General features: G+C 44.9%; 1 protein-coding gene across 3 annotated transcripts in view; it reads left to right on the forward strand.

Annotated features, from left to right (window-relative positions):
* The window catches only part of kdm6al (lysine (K)-specific demethylase 6A, like), a gene marked incomplete at its 5' end in the record, with an annotated part of 71,395 nt that overhangs the window by 24,901 nt on the left and 18,641 nt on the right, over window positions 1-27,853 (forward strand). The window contains 12 exons of one of the 3 annotated variants that reach the window (XM_084129760.1): window positions 891-925; window positions 1,193-1,286; window positions 2,119-2,245; window positions 2,333-2,431; window positions 4,458-4,677; window positions 4,969-5,103; window positions 9,300-9,431; window positions 9,966-10,043; window positions 11,536-11,658; window positions 14,269-14,589; window positions 19,922-20,571; window positions 26,934-27,063. In XM_084129760.1, the coding sequence (XP_083985886.1) occupies window positions 891-925; window positions 1,193-1,286; window positions 2,119-2,245; window positions 2,333-2,431; window positions 4,458-4,677; window positions 4,969-5,103; window positions 9,300-9,431; window positions 9,966-10,043; window positions 11,536-11,658; window positions 14,269-14,589; window positions 19,922-20,571; window positions 26,934-27,063 (2,144 nt within the window). The remainder of the gene's footprint in view (window positions 1-890; window positions 926-1,192; window positions 1,287-2,118; window positions 2,246-2,332; window positions 2,432-4,457; window positions 4,678-4,968; window positions 5,104-9,299; window positions 9,432-9,965; window positions 10,044-11,535; window positions 11,659-14,268; window positions 14,590-19,921; window positions 20,572-26,933; window positions 27,064-27,853) is intronic. The other 2 variants (XM_084129761.1, XM_084129762.1) reach the window with 2 other exon arrangements.

Below are 27,853 nucleotides of genomic sequence, written 5' to 3' on the forward strand. Positions count from 1 at the left end.
ACACACACCACACACATTCTGAGCGCACACACACTGATTACAGATTTATTAGGAGACTTTAGGAGGAGTGTGATGGATTATTATTATTATGATTTATGATTTATTATGATTACTGTTATTATTATTATTATTATTAGTGCTGTTGGTTCAGTATTGATAAAACCTCTATTAGGACCTATTATTCCTGTCTCTATGAAGCCCCGCCTTCTGAAAAGCACACTGTGCTCTGATTGGTCGGCTGGAGCAGTGTGTTGTGATTGGTCGAGCGCTTCGAGTGTGTTTGGGAAATGTCCCGCCCCTTTCCATAACCGCCAGTTTAACACACTACTAACTAACTCAACCAGGCCCCGCCCCTTACCATCTCTCTCTCTCTCTCACACGCGCTCGCTCTCTCTCTCTCTCTCTTTCCAGCTCTCTCTCTCTCTCTTTCTTTCCATCTCTCTCTCTCTCTCTCTCTCTCTCTCTCTCTTTCCAGCTCTCTCTCTCTCTCTTTCTTTCCATCTCTCTCTCTCTCCATCTCTCTCTCTCTCTCTCTCTCTCTCTCTCTCTATCTCTCTCTCTCTCTCTCTCTCTTTCCATCTCTCTCTCTCTCTCTTTCCATCTCTCTCTCTCTCTCTCACACACGCTCTCTCTCTCTCTCTCTTTCCATCTCTCTCTCTCTCTCTCTCTCTCTCTTTCCATCTCTCTCTCTCTCTCTCTATCTCTGTCTCTCACACCCGCGCTCTCTCTCTCGCTCTCTCTCGCACATGCGCACACTCACTCTCTCACGCACACACTCACACACAGATTAACTGTACCGAGGAAGCCATTTCTGCAGGATCTTCTCACACAGAAAAGCTGCTGTTCTGAATTTGCTGCTAATTCTTGTCTTTGTGTTTGTGTGTTTGTAGTTCAGTTCCACATCGCGCACCTGTACGAGATTCAGGTGAGTCCCTCACTTACACCTCCATCTTTGACTAACCGCACACAAACTAACTCTGCCTTATAATGGATGGTAATGCATGAGATCATGTTCGCACTTTCTGAGCTGAACATTCGGCTGGTGTTGCTATAGCAACAGGAGAGAGGGGTTGCCGGGGTGTTGCTAAGGCTTCCCTCCGCCCTGAGCGTTCACTACAGGATCACATGACAGTAGAGTGGTGTTGTAGTGCTCAGAACACATGTGATCAGTGAGTCTCTGCTTGTGTGACAGAAGAGATATCGCACAGCTAAAGAGGCGTACGAGAGTCTCCTGCTGACCGAGGCGTTACCTGTGCAGGTGAAGGCCGCCACCTTACAGCAGCTGGGTAAGAACACCTGCAGTCTCACTGAGAGTGTGTGTGAGAGATCGGGAACGCTGCGAGTGTGTGTGAGAGATTGGGAATGCTGAGAGAACATTGTGCTTGGTACGTTTTTCCTCTTCAAACCAGACTTGTGTCTCCAGTCGAGTTTAATCCCGTCTGGCTAGCGCTCTTCCCATAATGTTCCCGCATCCGCTCAGGAGACGGACAGAAGACGCTCTTTAGCGGCTGTTTGAACACACTCCATCACATGAGCGTTTACTGGGCTGTCAAATAAAAAATTTAATTCCGAATATTCGTTGAACTTAAAAGAAAACTGCTCAGTCACATGTGCTAACCGTGCTTTTGAATGTTTGGTGTGTGAAGAGGCGCGAGGCATGATGACGTCACCGACGTGTTGTGTTCCTGTTAGCTTATCCAGTTTACAGCGCAGTGCGGCTGCGGAAAAAGTCTTAGATCTTTGAGTTCAGCTCATGAAAAATAGGGGCAAAAACAAAAGTGTTGCGTTTATAATTTTGTTCAGTGTAATTAGAATTTTGCTAATATTTAAGAAAGATATTCGAATTTAGCTTTTGAGCCATTTTGACTATGAAATCAGTCCGGGCGATTCGGTTTTCGACTCCCTCTGGACGAGCTCAAACGCTTTAGAGGCGTTTACACCTGTGTTTACTGTCGTCCACTCGTGACGCGATCGACTACACCACACAGATTACTGATGCTGTGTTTCACTAGGGTCTCTGCATCTGTATGCAAGTTTATTCTAAAGCTTTTTTCTCTCACTCTCTCTCTCTCTCTCACACACACACACACACACACACACACACACACACACACACAGGCTGGATGCATCATACAGTCGAGCAGCTGGGAGATAAAGCTAATAAGGACAGCTACGCTATCCAGTGTCTCCAGAAATCCCTGGAAGCCGATCCGAACTCTGGCCAGTCCTGGTATTTCCTCGGCAGGTCAGTCACATGACGTGAACACACACGTGACGCGAGCGTTTGCTGATCTGCGGGGGTTTAGCAGGCGTATGTGTTTGCTCTCTGCAGGTGCTACTCCAGTATTGGGAAGGTCCAGGACGCTTTCATCTCATACAGACAGTCCATTGATAAATCTGAGGCCAGCGCCGACACGTGGTGCTCGATCGGGTACGTATCCGCCAGAACCGCTTCAGCCGCGCACGCTTGCATCAGGAGACGGTGTACAAATGACTCCTCACTCCTCGTTTCTCATGTCACTTTTTAAAGGCCAAATTGAATCTTCAGCTCTTTTCTGCACAATAACAGTTTGTAGTCGGAAGATCATGTGATCCGTGAGCGTTCTTGCATCTGACCTGAAATGTTCAGCTGTAGCTTTGACGCTCTGGTTGGATTATAAAGACTCTGCTGTTGTATTACGTTGTTGTGAATTTATTAGGCATGCACGATGTATCGTATCGGCCGATATCGCTTTATATTTTAAAGTTATGGATATCGGCCTGATCAGAAAATTTGTCCAATATATTAAAGCCGATAAATAATGGATTACTTCCTTTAGCTGAGACACTTCAGATGCGCACTGTTCAACATGATGGCTTCGAATTGCTTGAAATATGATTAGAATCACTTCAACAAAGGAAAATACAGTGCAGTGCAACACAAGTCTGTCATATCGGCTACATAACATTATAATAAGAACCTCATAATTGTGTGTTTGGGACGTGGCTTTTTTGTTTTGTAATCAGGCTCTCAAAAATGACATAAAAATTCGGGTTTAGATTTATCGGCCAGTATATCGGTTATCGGCTTTCAAATGTAAAGAATTATCGATATCAGCCAAAATGTTCGTATCGGTGCATCCCTAGAATTTATGCGTCCGTTTTTCATTGTCCAATGAAAATACGCATAAACATCATGTTTTCACTGGCACGTAATAATCTCACTTGCACGTTGTTCTGCTTTGTTGCATATATATATGATTATTCTTGTATGTGTATCCATCTTATTCCTGCTCCCATGATGCTTTGCCTGAATTATGGGTGTAACTTCCGTTAAGCTGTAAACAATCAGTGAAAGACTCGCTCTATGAACGCAATAATAGTTTTTTTTTTTTTTTTTACCTAGGTACAATATGACATTAATTCTACTTACCTTTCAACCATCGAACATTAAATGGAAATGTAGAAGTGTAAAAGCATCAACAAGATACTTTCAACAAACCATGAATGATCCCAAAAGCTTGATTCTTTCCACAGCAATAGTGTATATCTGTATTATGTAATGTACGTTGCCTTAATCAAAAGTGTTCATTAACTTCAGCATTGCGTAACACTATTTCAAAGTGATATCCGTCATTTTGACACGTGAAAACAAACCTGGAAAGAGACGTGAGGATTTGAGGAGAAAAACGAGAGATTCTTCGTGCATTCCAGTGAATTATTAATGAGATATATCCTAAATTAAATCTGGAGAACAGACCACAAATGTGCAGGATATGTTGTCATTTTTTCATACTTCTACAGCGGAATGCAAAGGGAAAAAAGAAAAGAATCAGGAGGAAAAGAATCAGTGGATGAAAGAGCTCTTGCCGTAGATATTCTTACCAAGTGCAACGCTATTCTCATGATGTCTGAAAATAAAACATGAAGGAAAACTGATGGATCAGCTTTATTTGTAGGGCAACCTTATGTGACCCTGGACCACAAAACCAGTCACATGGTTACATTTTTTGAAATTGAGATTTAGGACGATATTTGGCCGAGATACAACTATTAGAAAATCTGGAATCTGAGGGTGCAGAAAAATTGAAACATTTAGAAAATCTCCTTTAAAGTTGTCCATTTATGTCCGTGATTTTGCTGCATCCACTCACAAAGATAAATGTTTTATATATTTACGGTAGGAAATTTACTAAATATCTTCATAGAACATGATCTTAATATCCTCGTGGTTTTTGGCAGAAAAGAAAAATCGATAATTTTGACCCATACAGTGTGTTGTTGGCTATTGCCACAGATAAACCTCTGCGACTCGACTGGGTTTGTGGTCCGGGGTCACATGATTCGAAATGATTCATTTTAGTGTTTTTGAATGGAAGTTCCCAAACCGGAGGTGCCACCCATAATTCAAACCTCAGGTCAGGAATAAGGTGTAAGGATGTGTTTGAGGTAATTAACCTGCTAGCGTGTGCTCGTAGCGTGCTGTATCAGCAGCAGAATCAGCCCATGGACGCGCTGCAGGCGTATATCTGCGCGGTTCAGCTGGACCACAGTCACGCCGCGGCCTGGATGGATCTGGGCACGCTCTACGAGTCCTGCAACCAGCCGCAGGACGCCATCAAGTGCTACGTCAACGCCACGCGCAGCAAAGCCTGCAGCAACACCGCGGCGCTAGCGGCGCGCATCAAGTACCTGCAGGTGAGAGCCAATCAGAGCGAGTCTGTCTGTGTGGGGATCAGTACATGTTGCATTTGTTGTGAATATGTTCAGTTAATTTGTGTCAGATTTCTTCACCTTCATTCTTCGTTTGTATGCGTGAGTCCAGTGATCATTGGAGCTAGAGATACTTTGACTGATTCAGCTGAGGCCCTCTCGAACTAGCCTGAACTAGCCTGAATTAGCCTGAACTAGCCTCTCTCTGCTTGAACTGTTCCGCCGCTCGTCCTCAGATGGCTGTTTACATGTCTTTTTCACGCGTTTTCGTCCTAGGCTCAGTTCTGTAACCTCCAACACAATAGTCTACAGAGTAAAAGTAAAATGCTTCCTAGTATTGAGGAAGCCTGGAGCCTCCCAATCCCAGCAGAGCTAACGTCCCGACAGGGTGTCCAGAGCACAGGCCAGCAGGTGAGACCAGATAGACACACACCCCGAGAACCGCCCCTCACACACACACACACACACACACACACACACACACACACGGCTCATCCAGTGGAACCACGCTCCTGCTCGCCGCATCATGTTCACAGTAACCATTGGAATTGCAAATTATATGTCTATATTGTTAGTATTTGGGGAATCCTTCGATTAATTCCTACATTTCCAGAAAGTTTAACAGCGATCTGTAGCGTGGTTTCAGTATGTGAGCTTCAGTAGTGCAGCTCTACACACACACATCTGGGTCAGAAATGAGTTTTATGCTACAAGTGTGTAATTAGGGGCTTTCGCACCGGAGGAACCTCTTCATCATTCCTAGAGCTATTCCGGAAGTTCCCAGATGTCGGCGTGTTCGCACCGCAGGAACTAGGAGCGATTTTAGTTCTAGAAACTCTTTTGGAGGAACTACTTTACTCCTCCTCCAGAGTCACTCTAACCCAGCGCTAGAGGAGCTCTCCGGGACGGTAGTGTTCGCTGATTGGCCGAACGCACGCGAAACACCAGCACCCACCATTATTAAACAGCACACAGATTATAGCCTATATATTTACTCCAGAAACTAACTCTACGAACATGGGAAACAGTGACAGATGAGCCTCTAAACCTTTACGCTGAGGAGAAAACCCAACGAGACTTTGAGGAGACCGAGAGAAACATGATGATGTGTTTCTGCTCTGCAACACGACATCAAACACACGGCATACGCTAATGACTCTTCATCACTGTCTTTCTGTGTATAACGGTGTCTAATAACGTATTCGACAGGACTGTTAGACAGATCGTAAACTGATGAACAGGAGAAAGCGAGCACAGGCTTCTCATCGCCTTCAAAATAAAAGTCCCAACAACAAGCGTGTCGTGCGTCTCTTCAGAGTTCCTACTGGCGGTGCGAACGCAACCAGGAAACGTTCCTAAGAGAACCATTAGCTCTCGGGGAACCACACTGATGACTCGTTCCTAAGAGAACCAGTAGCTCTCGGGGAACCACACTGGTGACTCGTCCCTAAGAGAACCATTAGCTCTCGGGGAACCACACTGATGACTCGTTCCTAAGAGAACCATTAGCTCTCGGGGAACCACACTGATGACTCGTTCCTAAGAGAACCAGTAGCTCTCGGGGAACCACACTGGTGACTCGTCCCTAAGAGAACCATTAGCTCTCGGGGAACCACACTGGTGACTCGTCCCTAAGAGAACCATTAGCTCTCGGGGAACCACACTGGTGACTCGTTCCTGGAACCATTAGCTCTCGGGGAACCACGCTGGTGACTCGTTCCTGGAACCATTAGCTCTCGGGGAACCACACTGGTGACTCGTTCCTAAGAGAACCATTAGCTCTCGGGGAACCACACTGGTGACTCGTTCCTGGAACCATTAGCTCTCGGGGAACCACGCTGGTGACTCGTTCCTGGAACCATTAGCTCTCGGGGAACCACACTGGTGACTCGTTCCTAAGAGAACCATTAGCTCTCGGGGAACCACACTGGTGACTCGTTCCTGGAACCATTAGCTCTCGGGGAACCACGCTGGTGACTCGTTCCTGGAACCATTAGCTCTCGGGGAACCACACTGGTGACTCGTTCCTAAGAGAACCATTAGCTCTCGGGGAACCACACTGGTGACTCGTTCCTAAGAGAACCAGTAGCTCTCGGGGAACCACACTGGTGACTCGTTCCTAAGAGAACCATTAGCTCTCGGGGAACCACACTGGTGACTCGTTCCTAAGAGAACCATTAGCTCTCGGGGAACCACACTGGTGACTCGTTCCTTAGAGAACCATTAGCTCTCGGGGAACCACACTGGTGACTCGTTCCTTAGAGAACCATTAGCTCTCGAGGAACCACACTTGTGACTCGTTCCTGGAACCATTAGCTCTCGGGGAACCACAATGATGACTCGTTCCTAAGAGAACCAGTAGCTCTCGGGGAACCACACTGGTGACTCGTTCCTAAGAGAACCAGTAGCTCTCGGGGAACCACAATGATGACTCGTTCCTAAGAGAACCAGTAGCTCTCGGGGAACCACACTGGTGACTCGTTCCTGGAACCATCCGGTGTGAAAGCCCCTGTTGTGCCGTTTCTCACCCAGAGTTGTGTTTGTGATGTAGTCATTAGTTCTGCAGTCGCTGTTCCTCTAGTGTTGCAGTTCCACAACAAACACTGACGCAGTCCGGCTGGAGTAGTTCATAGTTGAGTGTGTGTGTGTGTGTGCGTGTGTGTGTGTGTGTGCGTGCGTGTGTGTGTGTTCATGACACAGTACAATGAGATGTGTTTTTCTCTCTCATTGATACTGATGCACTCGCTCATAATAAGTGTTTTATATTTGTTTTTTGCATCTTTTCTCTGTTGTTGTTTTGGGTGGGGGTGGGGGTGGGGGGGTACAATCAGACGTCTGTAAATGTGCTTACAGTTACAGTTAGATATCAGGACCTTCAGCACCTGTTTGTTTATTAATTCTGTTTTTGTTTTTACATTGGAGTCGATATGGCCACTCCTAGACCATTGGTTCAGAGATGTGGCTTGAGTTGTTTCCCAAAACATATACGAGAATGTGACTTAGAGAATCGGCCCTCGCTGAGGAACAGAAGATCTTCAAAATGTTGGCATATAAAAATAATTTTTAAAGCTTTTTAATATGTAAAGGAATTGAATTACAGAATGTGAGTCGACACGCGTGAAGCGAGGCCGTGTCTGCAGCGCTCGGGTGTGTTGAGCTGATGCCTGATATTGAAGCGATGACGCGAGTGCAGTTTCAGTCCAGTTATTCCAAACTGTTTCTGGTCAAAATCACTCCTAAGTGTTTCTGATACTGTAGAACAACAACAATATGGTTCATTAAACAGGGTTTGAAAGGATTTGTTTACCGTTTTATCTTTGTGGCGACTGAATCTATATCTGATCCAATTCTGACAAGATAAAGCTCCAGAAAGACCTTAAAGAGTTGGTTCACCCAAAGATGAAAATTAGCCCATGATTTACTCGCCCTCAAGTCATCCTAGGTGTTTATGACATTCTTCTTTCAGCCGAACACAATCAGAGTTATATTAAAAAATGTCCTGGCTCTTCCAAGCTTTATAATGGCAGCGAAAGTCCATAAAAAGCATCCATTCATGATAAAAGTGCATCTCTCCATCATCTAGGAGATGCACTTTTATGATGGATGGATGCACTTATGATGGATAGATGCACATTTATAATGGATAGATGCACTTTGTGATGGATAGATGCACTTTATGATGGATAGATGCACTTTGTGATGGATAGATGCACTTTATGATGGATGGATGCACTTTTGATGGACAGATGCACATTTATAATGGATAGATGCACTTTTATGATGGATAGATGTACTTTTATGATGATAGATGCACTTTGTGATGGATAGATGCACTTTATGATGGATGGATGCACTTTTGATGGATAGATGCACTTTTATGATGGATAGATGTACTTTTATGATGATAGATGCACTTTGTGATGGATAGATGCACTTTATGATGGATGGATGCACTTTTGATGGACAGATGCACATTTATAATGGATAGATGCACTTTTATGATGGATAGATGTACTTTTATGATGATAGATGCACTTTGTGATGGATAGATGCACTATGATGGATGGATGCACTTTTGATGGATAGATGCACTTTTATAATGGATGGATGCACTTTATGATGGATAGCTGCACTTTATGATGGAGAAACGCACTTTTATGATGGATAGATGCGCTTTTATAATGGATGGATGCACTTTATGATGGACAGATGCACTTTTATGGACTTCAATTATGGACTTTATGGACTTTTTAATATAACTCTGATTGTGTTCGTCTGAAAGAAGAATGTCATAAACGCATAGGATGACTTGAGGGAGAGTAAATCATGGGCTAATTTTCATTTTGGGGTAAACTAACTCTTCAGCAATGCTGCTGGTCAAGAGGTCTCACAGTATGCAAGGCTCAATCTCAAGCTGTAATCATGATTTACTCGTTCCCTTTGAGATGCTTCTCTCTGCTGTCAGTCGGCCCACTCGCAGCTCTCTTCCTCTCTATTTCTGCCTATTGTGGAGGAATATTGATCGCCTACTTTTACATGTGCTGACTGTGAGCGTTTCAGACTCTCAGATGTGTTGAGTCTCCTGACGTGTGTGTGGTCTCCCTCAGGCTTGTAAACCCGGGGCGTCGGGTTCGGCTCAGGGCTCGGGTCAGTCTCTGCCGGCCCACGTGAGTCCACTGGATCAGGCCGACGATCAGTCCAGTCCAGCCAAGAGGAAGAGAACCACCAGCCCTGCCAAGGTTTGTGCTCGGTTCTTGAAAAACCCTTAAAAATAGCCATTTTTATGATGAAGTACTTGATAAGTGCTTGAATTATTGAGAGACAATATAAAGGAAATATATTTTTAATTTTGATAAAACAATCTTTTCACACAGAATTAAAGCTGCAGTCCATTTGATGTAGATATAGTCATTTTCCTCTATATGGCGGAGCTTGATATTGGTCTTATAAATATCCAAGTGTATGATACAGTTTGAATAAGGAAAGCGATATCTTTGTCATAATATCCTTTCAGTGGTTAAAGTTTCCACAGTCATTGCATCTGCTGCACTTTATTTGTACCATTTTGTTTTATTAGTTTATTTTTATTTATCTATTTACATTCTTTGTACAATTTAAAAGATAATAAAGAAAGATATTGTTTGATAAGTGAGATCTCTGATTGTAGTCCTTGAAAAAAAAAAGAAAAGAAAAAAAAAGTAGTCCTTGAAAGTCCTGGAATTTTACCTTGTCTGTACGAAGCCTGTAATGGTGTCTCCTGTGTTCCTCCTCAGAGCTCCTCAGAGTCTTGGGCCAACAGTTCAGCACCGCCAGCAACTCCGAGCTGGTACCCGTCTCCTCAGAAGCTGCAGGTGAGTGTGTGATGTGTGTGACGAACACTGTGCCAGTCCTCAGAGCTGAGCTTGCCTGCGGTCGAGTGCTGATGACCCGGGGTGATGGAACAGGAGTAGCGGCAGATCTTTTCTTTTGTGTAGGGATGCACCGATATAAACATTTTGGCTGATACCGATAATTCTTTATATTAGAAAGCCGATAACCAATATATTGGTCAATAAATTTAAATACAAATTTTTATATCATTTCTGAGAGCCTGATTACAAAAACAAAAGTATCACCATTAAAGGCCATGACCAAAACACAATTATAATGATGTACTCATAATTTTATGCATTGCACTTCACTGTATTTTACTTTTTTGAAGTGATTCCAGTCATATTTCAAGCAATTTAAAACCATCATGTTGAACAGTGGGAATCTGAAGTGTTTCAGCTGAAGGAAGTAATACATTATATTTTGGCCAAATCTTCTTATTGGGCAGATAACGATAACATAAAAAATTATCATATATCGGCCGATACCGATATGGTGGCCGAAATATCGTGCATCTGTTTTGTTACCTACATCTGATTATAACGATCATCAAAAAAGAACAAATGTAGGGCGGGACTTGCTCTTTGCATGGGTTGTTGATTGGATGTTGAGATGTGGGCGTGGCACTCAAGTGTATGCAGATGAGCATGAGTGGAGTTTAGCTGCACTAATTGATTGGAGAATCCTGCATATATCTGACTCTTCACTGGAAGATCCAGTTACAACAATCTGATTAAACATTAAAAGCTCAAAACATTTTTTTTAAATGAAACGTGTGGATGACATAACATGCATGTAGAAAATAAATTGGGTTCATTTACATTTCATACCAGCTTTTACTTTCTTAGGGCACGTTTACACGACAACAATATATTAAAAATGCGTTTTTCGTGTTCAGACCACAACGATGTCAAAACGATCCCTGTTCTCACGTATTCTGCTGCTAGGCCAGTAGTTGGCGATGTCACTTTGTAAAGAAACACTACACGTCTACAGACTGAACGTGTAATACGCATGCGATCACTGTTTTCACAAATTCACGTTGTTGTAGTCTACACAGAGACGATACGCTATCATTAAAAATTTTATCATTAAAATGTTTGGATTTTCAGGCCCCGAAACGCCTTTGTGTAAATGAACAGCCAAAAGTCATAAAAAGTTTTACCCCTTGCATGCGTGATGTTGGTTTAGACCAGGCGTGTCCAATCCTGCTCCGGCCTGGAGGCTTCCAGCGATCCTGAGGCCTGGAATGGCTGGTTCAGGTGTGTGATTATCTGGACTGGGAACAGGATTGGGCTCCACTGGTTTAGACGGTGGTTTGTTGGCCTGTGAGCTGCTTCTCACTGAAGAACTTCCATGCTGTTGATTTCAGATGTGACGCCCCTGACTATTATTGATCCGTTTCGAGATGAACACTGATGAATGTCTGTGCTTCTTTTACTCAGCCGTTCACTGAATGTCTCTTCCTCTCAGATGCTGGAACAGTTGCGAGCCAACCGTGCGAGTCTGAAGCCTGTTCAGATGCAGATGTTGGATCAATTGGAGGCTCAGCTGTCAGCCATGCACCAGCAACAGGTGCGTCACAACCAGCAACAGGTGCGCCACAACAGCGTTCAGGAAAACCTTCTGAAGAAAAAACACATGTTTCTGTAGCCTGACGTCGTCATACTCAGATTCTAGTCAGAATATGAGTCTGATACTGCTCCATTGAGCTTTGATTATGGGGCGTGTTTCAACCGAATCAGGAAGGAAAATGCCTCTGCACTCAATTGGATAGACCTACAACCAATCAGAGCAACGGAGTAAGTTTTCATTCATGTTTCCGATCGACAAATGCCTTGATCGCGGTTCTCTGTTCCTCTTTTAAAATTAATGCGCTGTCGATATCTTCTATAACAGACACGATGGCGGAATCTACACATAATGTTTCATAAACAAAGTTTGGCAGGAGCACGTTCACATAATCAATCCAATCAACATGTCATCAAACACCATGTCTACCCTATCAGCATGAGAGGAAACATATCTCTGTCAACTCACCTAACATTCCTTGACAGTTTTCAGCATCCCTCCACTCACTCTCGGCTTGTTCTTCCACAGCCTGGAATATTCAATTCAAATTTATTTGTATAGCGCTTTTCACAATACATATTGTTTCAAAGCAATAGGAATAGGGGAGTACTTTGGGTTTGGGCCGAATACCGAGCCAGAGCCTCTCCTCAGACAGCACGTCAAATATGCATTTATTCTATCTGACTTATTTGTAAGTGTGAACTTGTGAAATCTCAATTCTTCAGCGGCAGTCATAATGAATTCAACCCAAGCGCTCGTTGGTGACGTACGTAGATGATTACGTTGCTCATCTGTCCATCATCGTATAAAGCCCGCCCTGACAAATTTGATTGGTCCGAACAATTTTTGTTCGGGCATAATAGCTCCTCAACGGATCGAGTCCAGACCGAACTTCCCGACCTAAAAATTTTGTGGGCGGGGCTAAGTTCGGCTGGCATCCAGGCTAATGTTTCTGGAATCTGGCCCTGAAATCTTCCAGCTCATTGTTTTCTGTGGCTGAGATTTTTTCCTCTTAAAGTCCCCCTGTGGTGAAAATCCAATGTTGTTTATGTGTCTATGTGGTGTTTTTAATATGCTTTAAGACAAATCATGTGTAAATTCATAAGTCGACTCCATTGCTGAGTATTTTCTCCTTAAAACTGCAGTGAACCAAAGACAGTCTCAAAAACACGCTTTGAAATCGCTGGTGTTTCTGACGTCACAAACTACCTTGTAACCAATCAGATCAACGTGTGATCGTCAACCAGTGGATCTCTGAGCTGAGTGAGTGGAGGCGGGGCTCATTTGCATATTCATAGAACCACGTATGAGGCAAGGGTGTCGAGTTACATTCAAGCTATTTTAAGGCATGAAAAATATGTAATTTTGGTGATCAGAGATGAGTTTTAAGGGATAAAATGATTGACTACAGGGGGACTTTAAGACTGTTGTGACACTTTAGCTGCTCTTCCACCGTCGGGTCGAACTCTTCTAAGAACGGCACGGAACGGTTCCAGTAAATTTCCACTTGAGTTTGGTTACTCTGTTACACACCGTTCTGAACCCAGTGGAGTGCGTGTGGAGACATGTGGAGATGTTTCTCTGTAGTGGAGTGATGAGCGAAGTTAATAAAATTAAAAGAAATATTTGATCATCCTCCATAACGGTCACTATTTACATCTCATATCGTCTGTAAACTCTTTCATGATGCATTTGTACAGTAGTCAACATTTGAAAAAAGTTGTCCTAAGATAAGAACGGGGATTGTTCAAAATTCATGTATAACTTTGATGAAAGGTTTTGATCCACTTCAAATGTTGATGACTGTATTACATTCCATAGAGCTCCATTATCAAACCACAGTGAAAATGAAACCATATCCGTAACGGCTGGGCCGGTTCGGCACGGAATGGATCAGTTTGGCCCGACAGTGGAAAAGCAGCTTGTGGAAGCCTTGTGGACACCGGATGATTATCGCGCAACGCTTATTGCCAGCGTTTTTCGAGATGTTTTTGGTGCGTGTTTGTTCATACCCAAGCGATTTCCCCTGGCGATGCACCGAGTGAACTTGCAAATTCACTCTCTGAATCCTATTTGATTTGCAATTCCTCTCCACAACAACTCCCTCTTATCGAGATTTTTGTAGTTGATGTGGCGTTTGTCAAAAAGCTCTTTGTGTTCAGACACCAAAGAGACCAGCAGCTCTACATTCATCTTGCCTCATTGCATCTTCTTCGTCTACTTACTTCCTCTTCGTCGTTGTCGTCTTCTATCAATGTGTGCTCAGCAAGACCACTTTGTGCTTGAGCGCTTTAATACTTTTGTGCTTTAATATTTACTGTGTCTATGCTACTGTAACTTCAGCAGCTCCAGGCACATGAATAAAAGCGGCAATCTCATTGGTTGGCCAGTTAGGGTTAGCGTCAAACCAAAAAACAAACCTGAGGCATTTTTTTTTTAATTATGCTTTTACGCCTGCCGTTTTGCGCATTGGTGTGCATACTCACATTGGCGCCCTTTGTTTAGTCACGAGGCGTTAAACGTCGGCGAAAAGAGCATGCGATAATCGTCCCGGTGAGCACAGGCCTTTAAACTGTAATAGGTGTTTGTTTGACTTGCTTAATATTTGGGGTTGATTGTGCCCTTTCCCTACAGATGAGGCAGAACTCCTCGGGCCCGATCCGACCCTCTCTCCCCAACGGACCCTCGGGCGTCTCCTCACTGCCTGCTCACCCTGTTCCCCGAGGCCCGGTTCCCCGCCCGTCCTGCATTGCTCATCCGCTGGCCAACGGGCCGCTGCCTCCCAGTCCCGGTCCCGGCTCCCGCTCCGGCCCACAACCCCCTGCAGTCGGCAATAATCACACGCCGGGGAGCAGAGCGAACGGAGACGTGCCTTACCTGCACCCCAACGCACTACCTCACCACTGCAGGAGCCCAGGAGACCCGTGGAGGAGCCAGAACCTCAACGCCACTCAGGTCTGAGCACTGCGCTTCTTACTCCAACCTGAAGCCAAACCGCTTCTGTAGCATTACAGATAAAACACGTGGTCATGATCCTCCCCATTTAGACATTTATCCAAAAATATTTTAGCTTTAAAAAAACGATATGACAAACTCACTAGATTATCTGAACTATGTGCAGAAGCATTTGAAAACTGTTTTAATTGCCTAAAGCCATAATGAAATAAACTCTCGAGTGCCTTGGACTGATACATTTTTATGAGTCGCATTTTCCCTACATCCAAAAAGCACCGGGATACGGATTTTTACACCCCGTGCAGCACTTTTTTGCACTCATTTTCTTATATGCAGAAGCAGTTTAATCATGCCAGCTCTTATCAGCATCTGGTCTGTGATACTGTTTTCCTCAATGTGCAACATCAAAAGAACATCTTTGTTACATATGTACTGCAAACACTGAAAATACCACTATGGGAACACCTTTGGTGTGGACGAATGTCTGAAGCCCTTATACCATTACGCCAATTTGATTGGCCAATAGCGCTTAGCACCACCCTAAGAATGCGTCACGTATGCTTCATATTAGTGTGCTGTGCACTATCTTCAGATTCCATGTCGAAGGAAGCACTATTCAAGAATGGGAAGGCCGGCATCGCAGTGTCTCGTTCCCTACTCAGGGAACAAATGTTATATACGTAACCAAGATTTTCCCTTTCATAGGTCTCTCAACACTGCGAATAACGCTATGGGAACAATTTATACCATAACGCCTTCACATACCTGAGAATAGCTGGAATAAAGTGGAAAGTGTCCGCTCAAGCTGATAAGACCTGGGAGCCAGGAGCCATCCTCACATCCAGACCGTAGAACTTGATAAAAGTGTTCGGAGAGGACCATCCTGCCGCAACACAAATATCAGAAGAGCCCCTAAAAAAGCCTGAGAAGAAGCCATTCCTCTAGTGGAATGGGCACGCACACCTAGAGGTGAAGCCAAACCACACACCTCATAAGCCGCTGAGATGGCCTCAATCACCCAATGAGACATTCTCTGTTTGGTGACAGCAGCCCCTCTGTTTTTACCACCAAAACACACAAACAATTGCTCCGATCTACGCCAGTGGGCTGATCGGTCGACATAGACCTTCAAGGCAGAGAGGCCGTGCATCACTCCCAGTCTCTGAATTAGGAGAGGAAAAAGCCTCCAAAACCACCTGCTGGGAACAAAAAAGGGGTTGACACGACCTTGGGAATGTATCCTGGCTTGGGACGCATCAAGACTTTAACCTGCCCCGGGGCAAAGTCCATACAAGTCTGCAGGTCCCCTATTCTATTGCAAAAGAACTGGCTTAAGAGTCAAAAAATTCTCTGACACATATTCTTATGGTTCGAACGGCTGACCTGCCAGAACTTCCATAACAATGGCTAAATCCCAAGAAGGAATTCCTACAGGGCGGAAAGGCCTAAGCCGTCTCGTCCCTTGTAGAAAACGAGAAACCAGGAGGTGACGTCCAACGGAAACACCTCCTATTGGTATGTGCTCTGCCAAAATAGCCGCCACGTACACTTTGAGTGGCCGTGGCCACACCCTCTGAAAAACAACGAGCACGACTTTGCAGGAACTCCAGTATTGAACTCATAGGGCAATGAACTGGGTCCAGGTCGTGCCGGCTGCACCAAGAGGCGAACAGCCTCCATTTATAAGCATACAGACGCCTCGTAGAGGGGGCCCTAGAATTAAGGATAGCATTTGTAATCTCAGCCGAGAGTCCAGAATACATTAGCGCGCCCTGCTCTGGGGCCAAACCCATAGCTTCCATGGATCCCGGACGGGGATGCCAAATCGTACCCTGGGCCTGAGTCAACAGGTCTGATCTGAGGGGAACCTCCCACGGAAGGCCGACTAACAGACTGACTAGGTCTGAAAACCATATCTGAGTGGGCCAAAACGGGGCCACCAGCAACAGATGTCTCATTTTGACTTCTCTTAATCTGAGGAGGACCGATGAGAGTAATCGAATCGGTGGAAAGGCATAAAGCCTGGCCCTGGACCACTCCTGAGCCAGAGCATCCAGTCCCAGAGGCGACGGAGGAGACAGGGAGAACCAGAGTGGACAGTGTGTAGTCATGTTCTACGCAAACAAATCTACCTCTGCTCAGCCAAACAGCTGCCATATGAGGCACACCACTTGAGGGTGCAACCTCCATTCCCCTGGTTCCAAGCCCTGCCTTGAAAGCAGGTCTGCTCCCAGGTTCAGATGGCCAGGAATGTGAACCGACCTGACCGAGAGAAACCTGGTCTGTGCTCAAAGGAGGACACGCTTTGCAAACCTGTACAGGGGATGAGAGTGTAGACCTCCTTGGCGATTCAGGTACGAAACTACAGTCATGTTGTCCGTCCTGACCAATATGTGACACCCCTTAAGGGGAGAACCGTTTGAGTGCCAGAAACACTGAACACGTGCGGGAGACAGCTGTGCCCGCATCATGTGAGAGTCTAGTTCTATGCCCAGAAAAGTCGTGTGTTGACGTGGCAGCAAAACACTCTTCTGAAGGTTTATGTGTAAACCCAAGCTCCTCAAATGGCTGAGTACCAAGTTTCGATGTACAATTGCCAAGTCCTGAGATTGAGCTAATATCAGCCAATCGTCCAGGTAGTTTCGGACACCCTGGAGCCGCAGCGAGGCCAGAGCTTCGTCCATACACTTTGTGAACGTTCGAGGAGCCAGAGTCAGTCCGAACGGAAGAACACTGTATTGATACACTTTGGCCTCGAAAGCGAACCTGAGGAACTTCCAGTGCCTCTTGACGACCTGGATGTGGAAGTACGCATCCTTCAGATCGATAGTCACAAACCAATCTCCGGACTTCAATGTCAGCAGTTTGAATCTGCTCACTCTGAGCACAAGGTTTAGGCAAAGCAAGTCCAGTATTGGACGCAAGCCATCATCCTTTTTGGGCACAACAAAGTAGCGGCTGTAGAAGCCTGACTCCATCTGAGTGGGGGGTATTTCTTCTAAAGCCCCTTTCTCTAGGATTGACACAATCTCCTGATTCAGAGTCGAAATTTCCCCAGGACGCACCGTTGTGAGAAGGATTCCGGCCGAAAGGAGGTGGGCCTTTCCTGAATTGAATGGTGTGACTGTGTCGAATGGTACGTAACACTCACTGCGAGACTTTGGGCAGGCGCTACCACGCGGCCCAGTACTCTGCTAGGGGTGTTAGCCGTTCTTCCTCTGGAACCTGCCGAACTGCAGGTGTCAGTACAATTGTTGATTACAGAGAGCCCATGGCATCTGCTGAACCAGGAAGTATGAGTGGAATGATTACGGTAGTCATAGACTGGTCCCCCTGCGTAGGGTTCCGAAGCACATAAGTGGCGGAAACCTCTACTACAGGGAGCTGTCTCATCGCCCGATCGGGCTGGCCCACCACGTCGAACGTGGGGATTTTGAACCCCATCATAAACTGGCCACATGCCCGTGACCCTAGGGCCTTTCCCAGAACTCCGAAGGCATGCGTGGAGTGTCTGGAGTGCTGCTCAATTTGCGGCGGAACAGAGGCCAAAATGAGAGAAGCGAATATGCTTGTGTGGTTCGTCCAAACTCTCCAATGGAGGGCCAGGCCTCTGAGGACGAGCGAAGGAATCAAGAACTATTTCTGGGGGCCTGAGGTCGAGAGGTCTTGGCCGTCGGACCCAGGTCTATCCTTCTGCGTCATGAAGTGAACAAAACCGTGGACGTGTCCTAGGGCCCCAGTCTCTGCATCTCCATTGGCGATGGTTCACTTCGCTGTGCCTCACGGGGGTGCTGCAGGGAAGACGAGCGCGAACGGACTGTAGGTGGTTGTCGCTCGCTCTCCCTAGGCCTACGTGGAATAAGCTGGCGGAAAACAACGGATTTGTTTCGCTGCTCGAAATTTCTCCACCACAACGGTCACAGACTCGTCAAATAGACCGTCCTTGGACATGGGGGCATCCAACAGGAAGGTTTTTTCTCTTTCTTTGATGTCAGTAAGAGTGAGCCAAAGGTGGCGCTCTACTGACACCATACCTGCCATGGACCGGCCTACTTCCTGGGCAGTGTGCTTGGTAGCTCTAAGCGCCAAGTCAGTGGCCCGCCTGAGCTCTTTAACAGCCTTTGGAGTCAGGCCTTCACCTTCATCCAACTCTTTAAGCAGCTCTGCTTGATAGGCCTGAAGTACAGCCATTGAATGAAGAGAGGCTGCTGCCTGCCCAGCGGCCATGTAGGATTTCCCAACCAAAGCAGAACTAACTACACTGTTTGGATGGCAGCATGGGCTGCCATTTCCAAGTCGTAGCCGAAGAAGGCATGAAATGGGCATTGGCATTGCCACGTAGACATGAACCGCCATTTTAGAGATGATGGCAAAATCCGCGGGATTCGTGATTCGTGCCGAAAAAGGCTGCTTCCAAGACTTCGAAACCTTGTGGTGGAGGTCTTGGAAGAAGGGGAGAGGCCTACAGGGCTGGGCTGGGATACGTCTAGCGATCATTCAGCTTCGACTGGGCCTGAGTTTGAGTATTCCGTCTGCTCGCTCTCCATGCGCTCGGGCTCATAATCGTCACCCCAAGCATTCATCTCGCCTTGGCAACCACAGAAACTGAGAGGCGGGGGGTAGACTTGAGGCCTTCTTCCCTCAGAACGCAGGTGAGTCTAGAGCGCAAAACTTTCAATCGCAGGCTATCCCAGTGACGACAGTCAGATAGGCCGTTAAGCGGCACCTGGGCATGTTTAAGACCCAGACATTGCACGCACCTGTCATGAGTGTTTCGTCTTGAGATGAACCTCTCACACGGGTTGATACATTTCTTGAAACTTATAATGTCTACTTGAGAGGAGTGGTAAAACTGCTCTGAATTATAGCAAATAACACGATAAACACGCTTTCCTACGGGTAACAGAAAATCTGCCTCCTGAAGGAATAAAATCTGAGGAAATAGCGCGCAGCACACTAATATGAAGTATACGTGATGTATTCTTAGGGTGGTGCTAAGCGTCATTGGCCAATCAAATTGGCGTGATGGTATCAGGGCTTCAGACATTCGTCCACACCAAAGGTGTTCCCATAGCAATATTCACAGTGTTGAGAGACCTATGAAAGGGAACTTTTAATATCAAAAACTAATTTTGAACCTGTTATCATGACACATGAATTCTGACACCCAGCTAAACTTTCTACATCATGGGAGGATCATAAGCAAAACATTTTATTATGCATCTCATCATCGCGAGCATTCACTTCCTGACTCTCAAACCCACTGAAACCAGCGTTTATACAGTTTCTCGGCTCGTTCATGCTTGTTCTTTTGAATTTCCTCCTGATTTAGGGGCTTCAGAAGGGTCCAGGTTCGCATTTGGCGGGTCCTAATGGAGACCGGACTCTCTCTTCCAGTGGTTCGGCCGACGGTGGCCCTCACAATCAGGTTGGACATTCCTCTACGACTCCCTCAGAGCCGGCTGTCAATCACCAGATCTCCTCGTCGTCCTCCTCTTCCTCATGGCTAACGGCTACCTCAGGTGTTCCCCACGGCACCGGCCCGACCAAAGAGAGCAACGGCTCCACTGCCACCCAGCACCACAGTCCCAGTTCCAGGTCCAGGCCCGGCTCTCCGGCACACGATCCGCAGCTTGGGGGGAAGGAGATTCCCGCCACTAACTCACGGTTAAACCACGTTCACCCCGGCTCCACACTAACGGCTCCGGGCAGCTCCACCGCCTCCTCGCCCGCCTCCGCCCTGTCCGCATCATCACCGTCACCTGTGGAGCCCTCGGCCAGCCTTAACAAGCCCGGCTCCACCGTCACCGTTAACGGGAGTGGAGGAGGAGCGTGTTCGGAAGACTCTCGAAGCCCGGTGAAGCTGGAGCCACTAAAGCTAGAGCCGCCGGAGCTGTGTGCTAAAGCACCTCACAGACCCACGCTCTCGTCCTCCACCGTGTCCATTTACCCCACATCCCCTGACGTCCTCAAGGCCTGCAGGTACATCCGTTTTTATCTTTAAACTGATCATAACTAGTCAGGCAGACTTGTCTAATAAGAATCCGAAAAGTATATCTGATTACCCCTTGACTAACTGCTCGTTGGTCAAATTAATTCTTAGTTAGTTCACCCAAAAATGAAAATTACCCCATGATTTACTCGTCATCTTAGGTGTTTATGACATTCTTCTTTCAGACGAATACAATCGGAGGTATATTAAAAAATGTCCTGGCTCTTCCAAGCTTTATAATGGGAGTGAATGGCCGTTTCTGTTTTGAAGTCCATAAAAGTGCATCTGTCCATCATAAAGTGCATCTATCCATCATAAAAGTGCGTCTATCCATCATTAAAGTGCCTATCCATCATAAAGTGCATCTGTCCATCATAAAGTGCATCTGTCCATCATAAAGTGCATCTATCCATTATAAAAGTGCGTCTATCCATCATTAAAGTGCCTGTCCATCATAAAGTGCATCTGTCCATCATAAAGTGCATCTGTCCATCATAAAAGTGCGACTATCCATCATTAAAAGTGCATCTATCCATGATAAGTGCATCTATCCATCATAAAAGTGTGACTATCCATCATAAAGTGCATCTGTCCATCATAGTGCATCTATCATCATAAAAGTGCGTCTGTCTATCATTAAAGTGCCTATCCATCATAAAAGTGCATCTGTCCATCATAAAAGTGCGACTATCCGTCATAAAAGTGCATCTATCCATCATAAAAGTGCATCTATCCATCATAAGTGCGACTATCCATCATAAAAGCGCATCTATCCATCATAAGTGCGACTATCCATCATAAAGTGCATCTGTCCATCATAAAGTGCATCTATCATCATAAACGTGCGTCTATCTATCATTAAAGTGTCTATCTATCATTAAAGTGCCTATCCATCATAAAAGTGCATCTATCCATCATAAAAGTGCGACTATCCATCATAAAGTGCATCTGTCCATCATAAAGTGCATCTATCATCATAAAAGTGCGTCTATCTATCATTAAAGTGCCTATCCATCATAAAAGTGCATCTGTCCATCATAAAAGTGCGACTATCCATCATAAAAGTGCATCTATCCATCATAAGTGCGACTATCCATCATAAAGTGCATCTGTCCATCATAGTGCATCTATCATCATAAACGTGCGTCTATCTATCATTAAAGTGCCTATCCATCATAAAAGTGCATCTGTCCATCATAGAAGTGCGACTATCCATCATAAAAGTGCATTTATCATCATAAAAGTGCATCTGTCCATCATAAAAATGCGACTATCCATCATAAAAGTGCATCTATCCATCATAAGTGCGACTATCCATCATAAGTGCATCTGTCCATCATAAAAGTGCATCTATCCATCATAAGTGCGACTATCCATCATAAGTGCATCTGTCCATCATAAAAGTGCATCTATCCATCATAAGTGCGACTATCCATCATAAAGTGCATCTATCCATCATAAAAGTGCATCTATCATCATAAAAGTGCGACTATCCATCATAAAGTGCATCTGTCCATCATAAAGTGCATCTGTCCATCATAAAAGTGCATCTATCCATCATAAGTGCGACTATCCATCATAAAGTGCATCTGTCCATCATAAGTGCGACTATCCATCATAAAGTGCATCTGTCCATCATAAAGTGCATCTATCATCATAAACGTGCGTCTATCTATCATTAAAGTGTCTATCTATCATTAAAGTGCCTATCCATCATAAAAGTGCATCTATCCATCATAAAAGTGCGACTGTCCATCATAAAGTGCATCTATCATCATAAAAGTGCGTCTATCTATCATTAAAGTGCCTATCCATCATAAAAGTGCATCTGTCCATCATAAAAGTGCGACTATCCATCATAAAAGTGCATCTATCCATCATAAAAGTGCATCTATCCACCATAAGTGCGACTATCCATCATAAAGTGCATCTGTCCATCATAAAGTGCATCTATCATCATAAACGTGCGTCTATCTATCATTAAAGTGCCTATCCATCATAAAAGTGCATCTGTCCATCATAGAAGTGCGACTATCCATCATAAAAGTGCATTTATCATCATAAAAGTGCATCTGTCCATCATAAAAATGCGACTATCCATCATAAAAGTGCATCTGTCCATCATAAAAGTGCGACTATCCATCATAAAAGTGCATCTGTCCATCATAAAAGTGCATCTGTCCATCATAAAAGTGCGACTATCCATCATAAAAGTGCATCTATCCATCATAAAAGTGCATCTATCATCATAAAAGTGCGACTATCCATCATAAGTGCATCTGTCCATCATAAAAGTGCATCTATCCATCATAAGTGCGACTATCCATCATAAAGTGCATCTGTCCATCATGAAGTGCATCTGTCCATCATAAAGTGCATCTATCATCATAAACGTGCGTCTATCTATCATCATAAACGTGCGTCTATCTATCATAAAAGTGCATCTGTCCATCATAAAAGTGCATCTGTCCATCATAGAAGTGCGACTATCCATCATAAAAGTGCATTTATCATCATAAAAGTGCATCTGTCATCATAAAAGTGCATCTGTCCATCATAAAAGTGCATCTGTCCATCATAAGTGCGACTATCCATCATAAAAGTGCATCTATTCATCATAAAAGTGCATCTATTCATCATAAAAGTGCATCTGTCATCATAAAAGTGCATCTGTCCATCATAAAAGTGACTATCCATCATAAAAGTGCATCTGTCATCATAAAAGTGCATCTGTCATCATAAAAGTGCATCTGTCCATCATAAAAGTGCATCTGTCCATCATAAAAGTGCATCTATCCATCATAAGTGCGACTATCCATCATAAAGTGCATCTGTCCATCATAAAGTGCATCTATCATCATAAACGTGCGTCTATCTATCATTAAAGTGCCTATCCATCATAAAAGTGCATCTGTCCATCATAGAAGTGCGACTATCCATCATAAAAGTGCATTTATCATCATAAAAGTGCATCTGTCCATCATAAAAATGCGACTATCCATCATAAAAGTGCATCTGTCCATCATAAAAGTGCGACTATCCATCATAAAAGTGCATCTGTCCATCATAAAAGTGCATCTGTCCATCATAAAAGTGCATCTATCATCATAAAAGTGCGACTATCCATCATAAGTGCATCTGTCCATCATAAAAGTGCATCTATCCATCATAAGTGCGACTATCCATCATAAAGTGCATCTGTCCATCATAAAAGTGCATCTATCCATCATAAGTGCGACTATCCATCATAAAGTGCATCTGTCCATCATAAAGTGCATCTATCATCATAAACGTGCGTCTATCTATCATTAAAGTGCCTATCCATCATAAAAGTGCATCTGTCCATCATAGAAGTGCGACTATCCATCATAAAAGTGCATTTATCATCATAAAAGTGCATCTGTCATCATAAAAGTGCATCTGTCCATCATAAAAGTGCATCTGTCCATCATAAGTGCGACTATCCATCATAAAAGTGCATCTATCCATCATAAAAGTGCATCTGTCATCATAAAAGTGCATCTGTCCATCATAAAAGTGCATCTGTCATCATAAAAGTGCATCTGTCCATCATAAAAGTGCATCTGTCCATCATAAAAGTGCATCTGTCATCATAAAAGTGCATCTGTCCATCATAAAAGTGCATCTGTCCATCATAAAAGTGACTATCCATCATAAAAGTGCATCTGTCATCATAAAAGTGCATCTGTCCATCATAAAAGTGCATCTGTCCATCATAAGTGCGACTATCCATCATAAAAGTGCATCTATTCATCATAAAAGTGCATCTGTCATCATAAAAGTGTGACTATCCATCATAAAAGTGCATCTGTCATCATAAAAGTGCATCTGTCCATCATAAAAGTGCATCTGTCCATCATAAAAGTGTGACTATCCATCATAAAAGTGCATCTATCCATCATAAAAGTGCATCTATCCATCATAAAAGTGCTCCACACGGCTCCAGGGAGTTGTAGGATTGAGTGCAAATCAAATACAAATGAATTATCCAGGTGATTTGTTCAAACATAATTCCACACAGAACTCAACATTCCAGACACCAAATCACCAACCCCAGAGCCATCAAAGAAGGCTCCAGCCAGTCTACCTAACCAACGAAAACCCCCAGCTAAGAACTTTATGGCTATGCAAGCTTCAAAGAGATGAGCCCAACTAAAAGAAAAGCGTTGTCAGCGTTTGATAGTGTTGGAAAGAATGATTGACTCAGAGATGGCACAACTCAGTGCCCGATCAAGATAACAGCAGAAGTTGCTGGACCCCACAACATTCCAGACCCCCTCCTCCTTAAGGACCTCTGAATGACCAAACCAGAGTCCTCTTCTCTTCAAACCAGAGAACTGAGATTTTACCTATAACTATACATAAAATCATTCAAGAACAATTATCAATGGACTTATAATCAAACATCATGCAACTACATAATTCTATGTTGTTTTTACAATATATGTGTGTATCTAATATGCTTAGATGCCATATCATTCATGTAATTGTTATAACTATTAGGTGTGTGAATGAAAGTGTGTCGTGCTTCCTGTCAGCATGATCGTATGTTCTTAATTCAAAAGATGGCTTGATTGAAATCTGTGTAAAATGTTTCGTATATTATAATAGTAATAATGTCTAAACTGTGGCCTCTGTCCTCTCTGCTAGAGCTTCGAGAGTAAGGAGAGCACAGATAAGCTTGATTTATGATAAGAAGTGGAGAGAACGCCACCTCCTAAATAAAGACTGTCTAATTGGTCAGAACTGATCCAGGAGGAAATCTTAAGGCGGGCGTACACGGTGCGATTTTTGCTGTTTTTACGAGCTCGCAGATGATTTTTTTCACTCGGGAGAAATCGAGTGGAATCGGTGATGCTCGCAGGGTCGCGGCTCGCAGCGTGTGAGAGGAATTACGAGCCGAGCCGAGCACGTTATGAGCACCTCCCCGACCTCCCGATCATTTTTAAACATGTTTAAAAAATTCGGGGAGTCGGCCCGATTTTCACCAGCTGTCCCCTATTGCTAAATCACACACAACCACGTGGATGGGGCTATACCTCAGTGGCAGCAACCATACAGCGTGCGCATACACTGTCTCTCTCTCACACACACACACACACACACCTCTCTCTCTCTCTCTCGCTAGTTTTTATGTTGAAAGGAATGGCTACTGTTCTCTGCTTTACAACAAATCATTTGCACACACATTTCTGTCTGAAGCTTTGCCTGCATGCAACATTGACGGTCTCTGTGTTTAGCGCGAAAGCTCATGTGATTGCTGCCGGCTCGGGATAAAATTCGTGCAGGACAGTCGTGCCGTGTACCAGCTGCTTTGACGCGATTATCAGTTAAACTGACTCGCAACGTGTGCAATATCTCACGACCTCCCGAGTGTCCGAACCTGGTCCGAACTCGCACCGTGTACGCCCGCCTTTAGACCCGAACAAAGCTTCGAGCAGAAGAGTTCTCAGCAGAAGAGTTAATGAAAAAGTAGATCCGAAAACCATCATGGAGAAGCCATGACGGAGAGACCAGACAGACTAGTAACCATGTAGACACGCAGAGATAAAAGAACCCAAATCAAGATCAGAAGAACGGGTTCAACAGCTTCATTCAAGCCATTATGTACTCTCGTCTCAATTTTCTTTCTTTCCTTAGTTCTTTTCTTTTCCGTTGTGAGTCTCGGTTCTAAGTTAAGTTTTGCGGCAAGATTGCGGTCCAAGTTTCTTCTGCAAAGCCAGCTTCAACAAAGACTCTCATTCATCAGCCAACACCACGTGATTGGCCGCCCCAGACCCAGGCACGAGGAGACCAGCCAACGAACTCGGGAAACCCCTTTTATGCAGACAAGGGAATCCCAAAAGCAAAGACACGCAAGTAGCCTCCAGACTCTTAAACTGAACTGGTGTATTTTATATAGATTTAGAGGACTCTTTTCGTTGGTTAGGTAGACTGGCTGGAGCCTTCTTTGATGGCTCTGGGGTTGGTGATTTGGTGTCTGGAATGTTGAGTTCTGTGTGGAATTATGTTTGAACAAATCACCTGGATAATTCATTTGTATTTGATTTGCACTCAATCCTACAGAGTTGATCTCAAACAAGCACATCTGCAGCATTAAGTATTTGCAAAACTCAATTACACCTGCGTAACTTTGAGATTGTTGTACGCACAGACAGAAATATGCACTATATTTTGAAGCGCTTGATGTCACACATGGGCACCGCATTTTAATTCTGACCACAGTGAGATTCTGAGGGTGCTGAGTTTGGCCAAACTTTCAGTTATGATTAATTTTGATTTGTTGTATTCTGCATAAATAACACTTATCTAATATTACTAATATTTTCAGGAATCTTGGTAAGAACGGTTTGTCGAGCAGCCGAATCCTGTTGAACAAATGCCCTCCTCCTCGCCTCCCTCCTCCACCTGCTCCTCCTCTGGATAAAGACAAGCTCAACCCTCCCACTCCCAGCATCTATGTGAGTTGCACACAAGCGTGTGAGTGAGTGTGAGCGTGAGTGAGTGTGTGAGCGAGTGTGAGTGTGAACGAGAGCGAGTGTGAGTGTGAGCGAGAGCGTGTGAGTGTGAGCATGAGTGAGAGTGTGCGTGAGCGAGCAAGTGAGTGAGCTTGAGTATGAGTGAGTGAGCTTGAGTGTGAGCGTGCGTGCGACTGAGCGTGCGAGTGTGTGAGCGAGTGTGAGAGTTCGAGTGAGCGTGTGTGAGCGAGAGCGTGAGCGTGTGAGCATGAGTGAGAGTGTGCGTGAGAGTGTGCGTGAGAGTGTGCGTGAGAGTGTGCGTGAGAGTGTGCGTGAGAGTGTGCGTGAGAGTGTGCGTGAGAGTGTGCGTGAGAGTGTGCGTGAGAGTGTGCGTGAGAGTGTGCGTGAGAGTGTGCGTGAGAGTGTGCGTGAGAGTGTGCGTGAGAGTGTGCGTGAGAGTGAGCGTGAGAGTGAGCTTGAGTGTGAGCGTGCGTGCGAGTGAGCGACTGAGCGTGCGAGTGTGTGAGCGAGTGTGAGAGTTCGAGTGAGCGTGTGTGAGCGAGAGCGTGAGCGTGAGAGTGTGCGTGAGAGTGTGCGTGAGAGTGTGCGTGAGAGTGTGCGTGAGAGTGTGCGTGAGAGTGTGCGTGAGAGTGTGCGTGAGAGTGTGCGTGAGAGTGTGCGTGAGAGTGTGCGTGAGAGTGTGCGTGAGAGTGTGCGTGAGAGTGTGCGTGAGAGTGTGCGTGAGAGTGAGCTTGAGTGTGAGCGTGCGTGCGAGTGAGCGACTGAGCGTGCG

The sequence above is a fragment of the Abramis brama genome (genome assembly GCF_963993115.1).
Source record: "Abramis brama genome assembly, chromosome: 11".
In the NCBI taxonomy this organism is placed as follows: Eukaryota; Metazoa; Chordata; class Actinopteri; order Cypriniformes; family Leuciscidae; genus Abramis; species Abramis brama.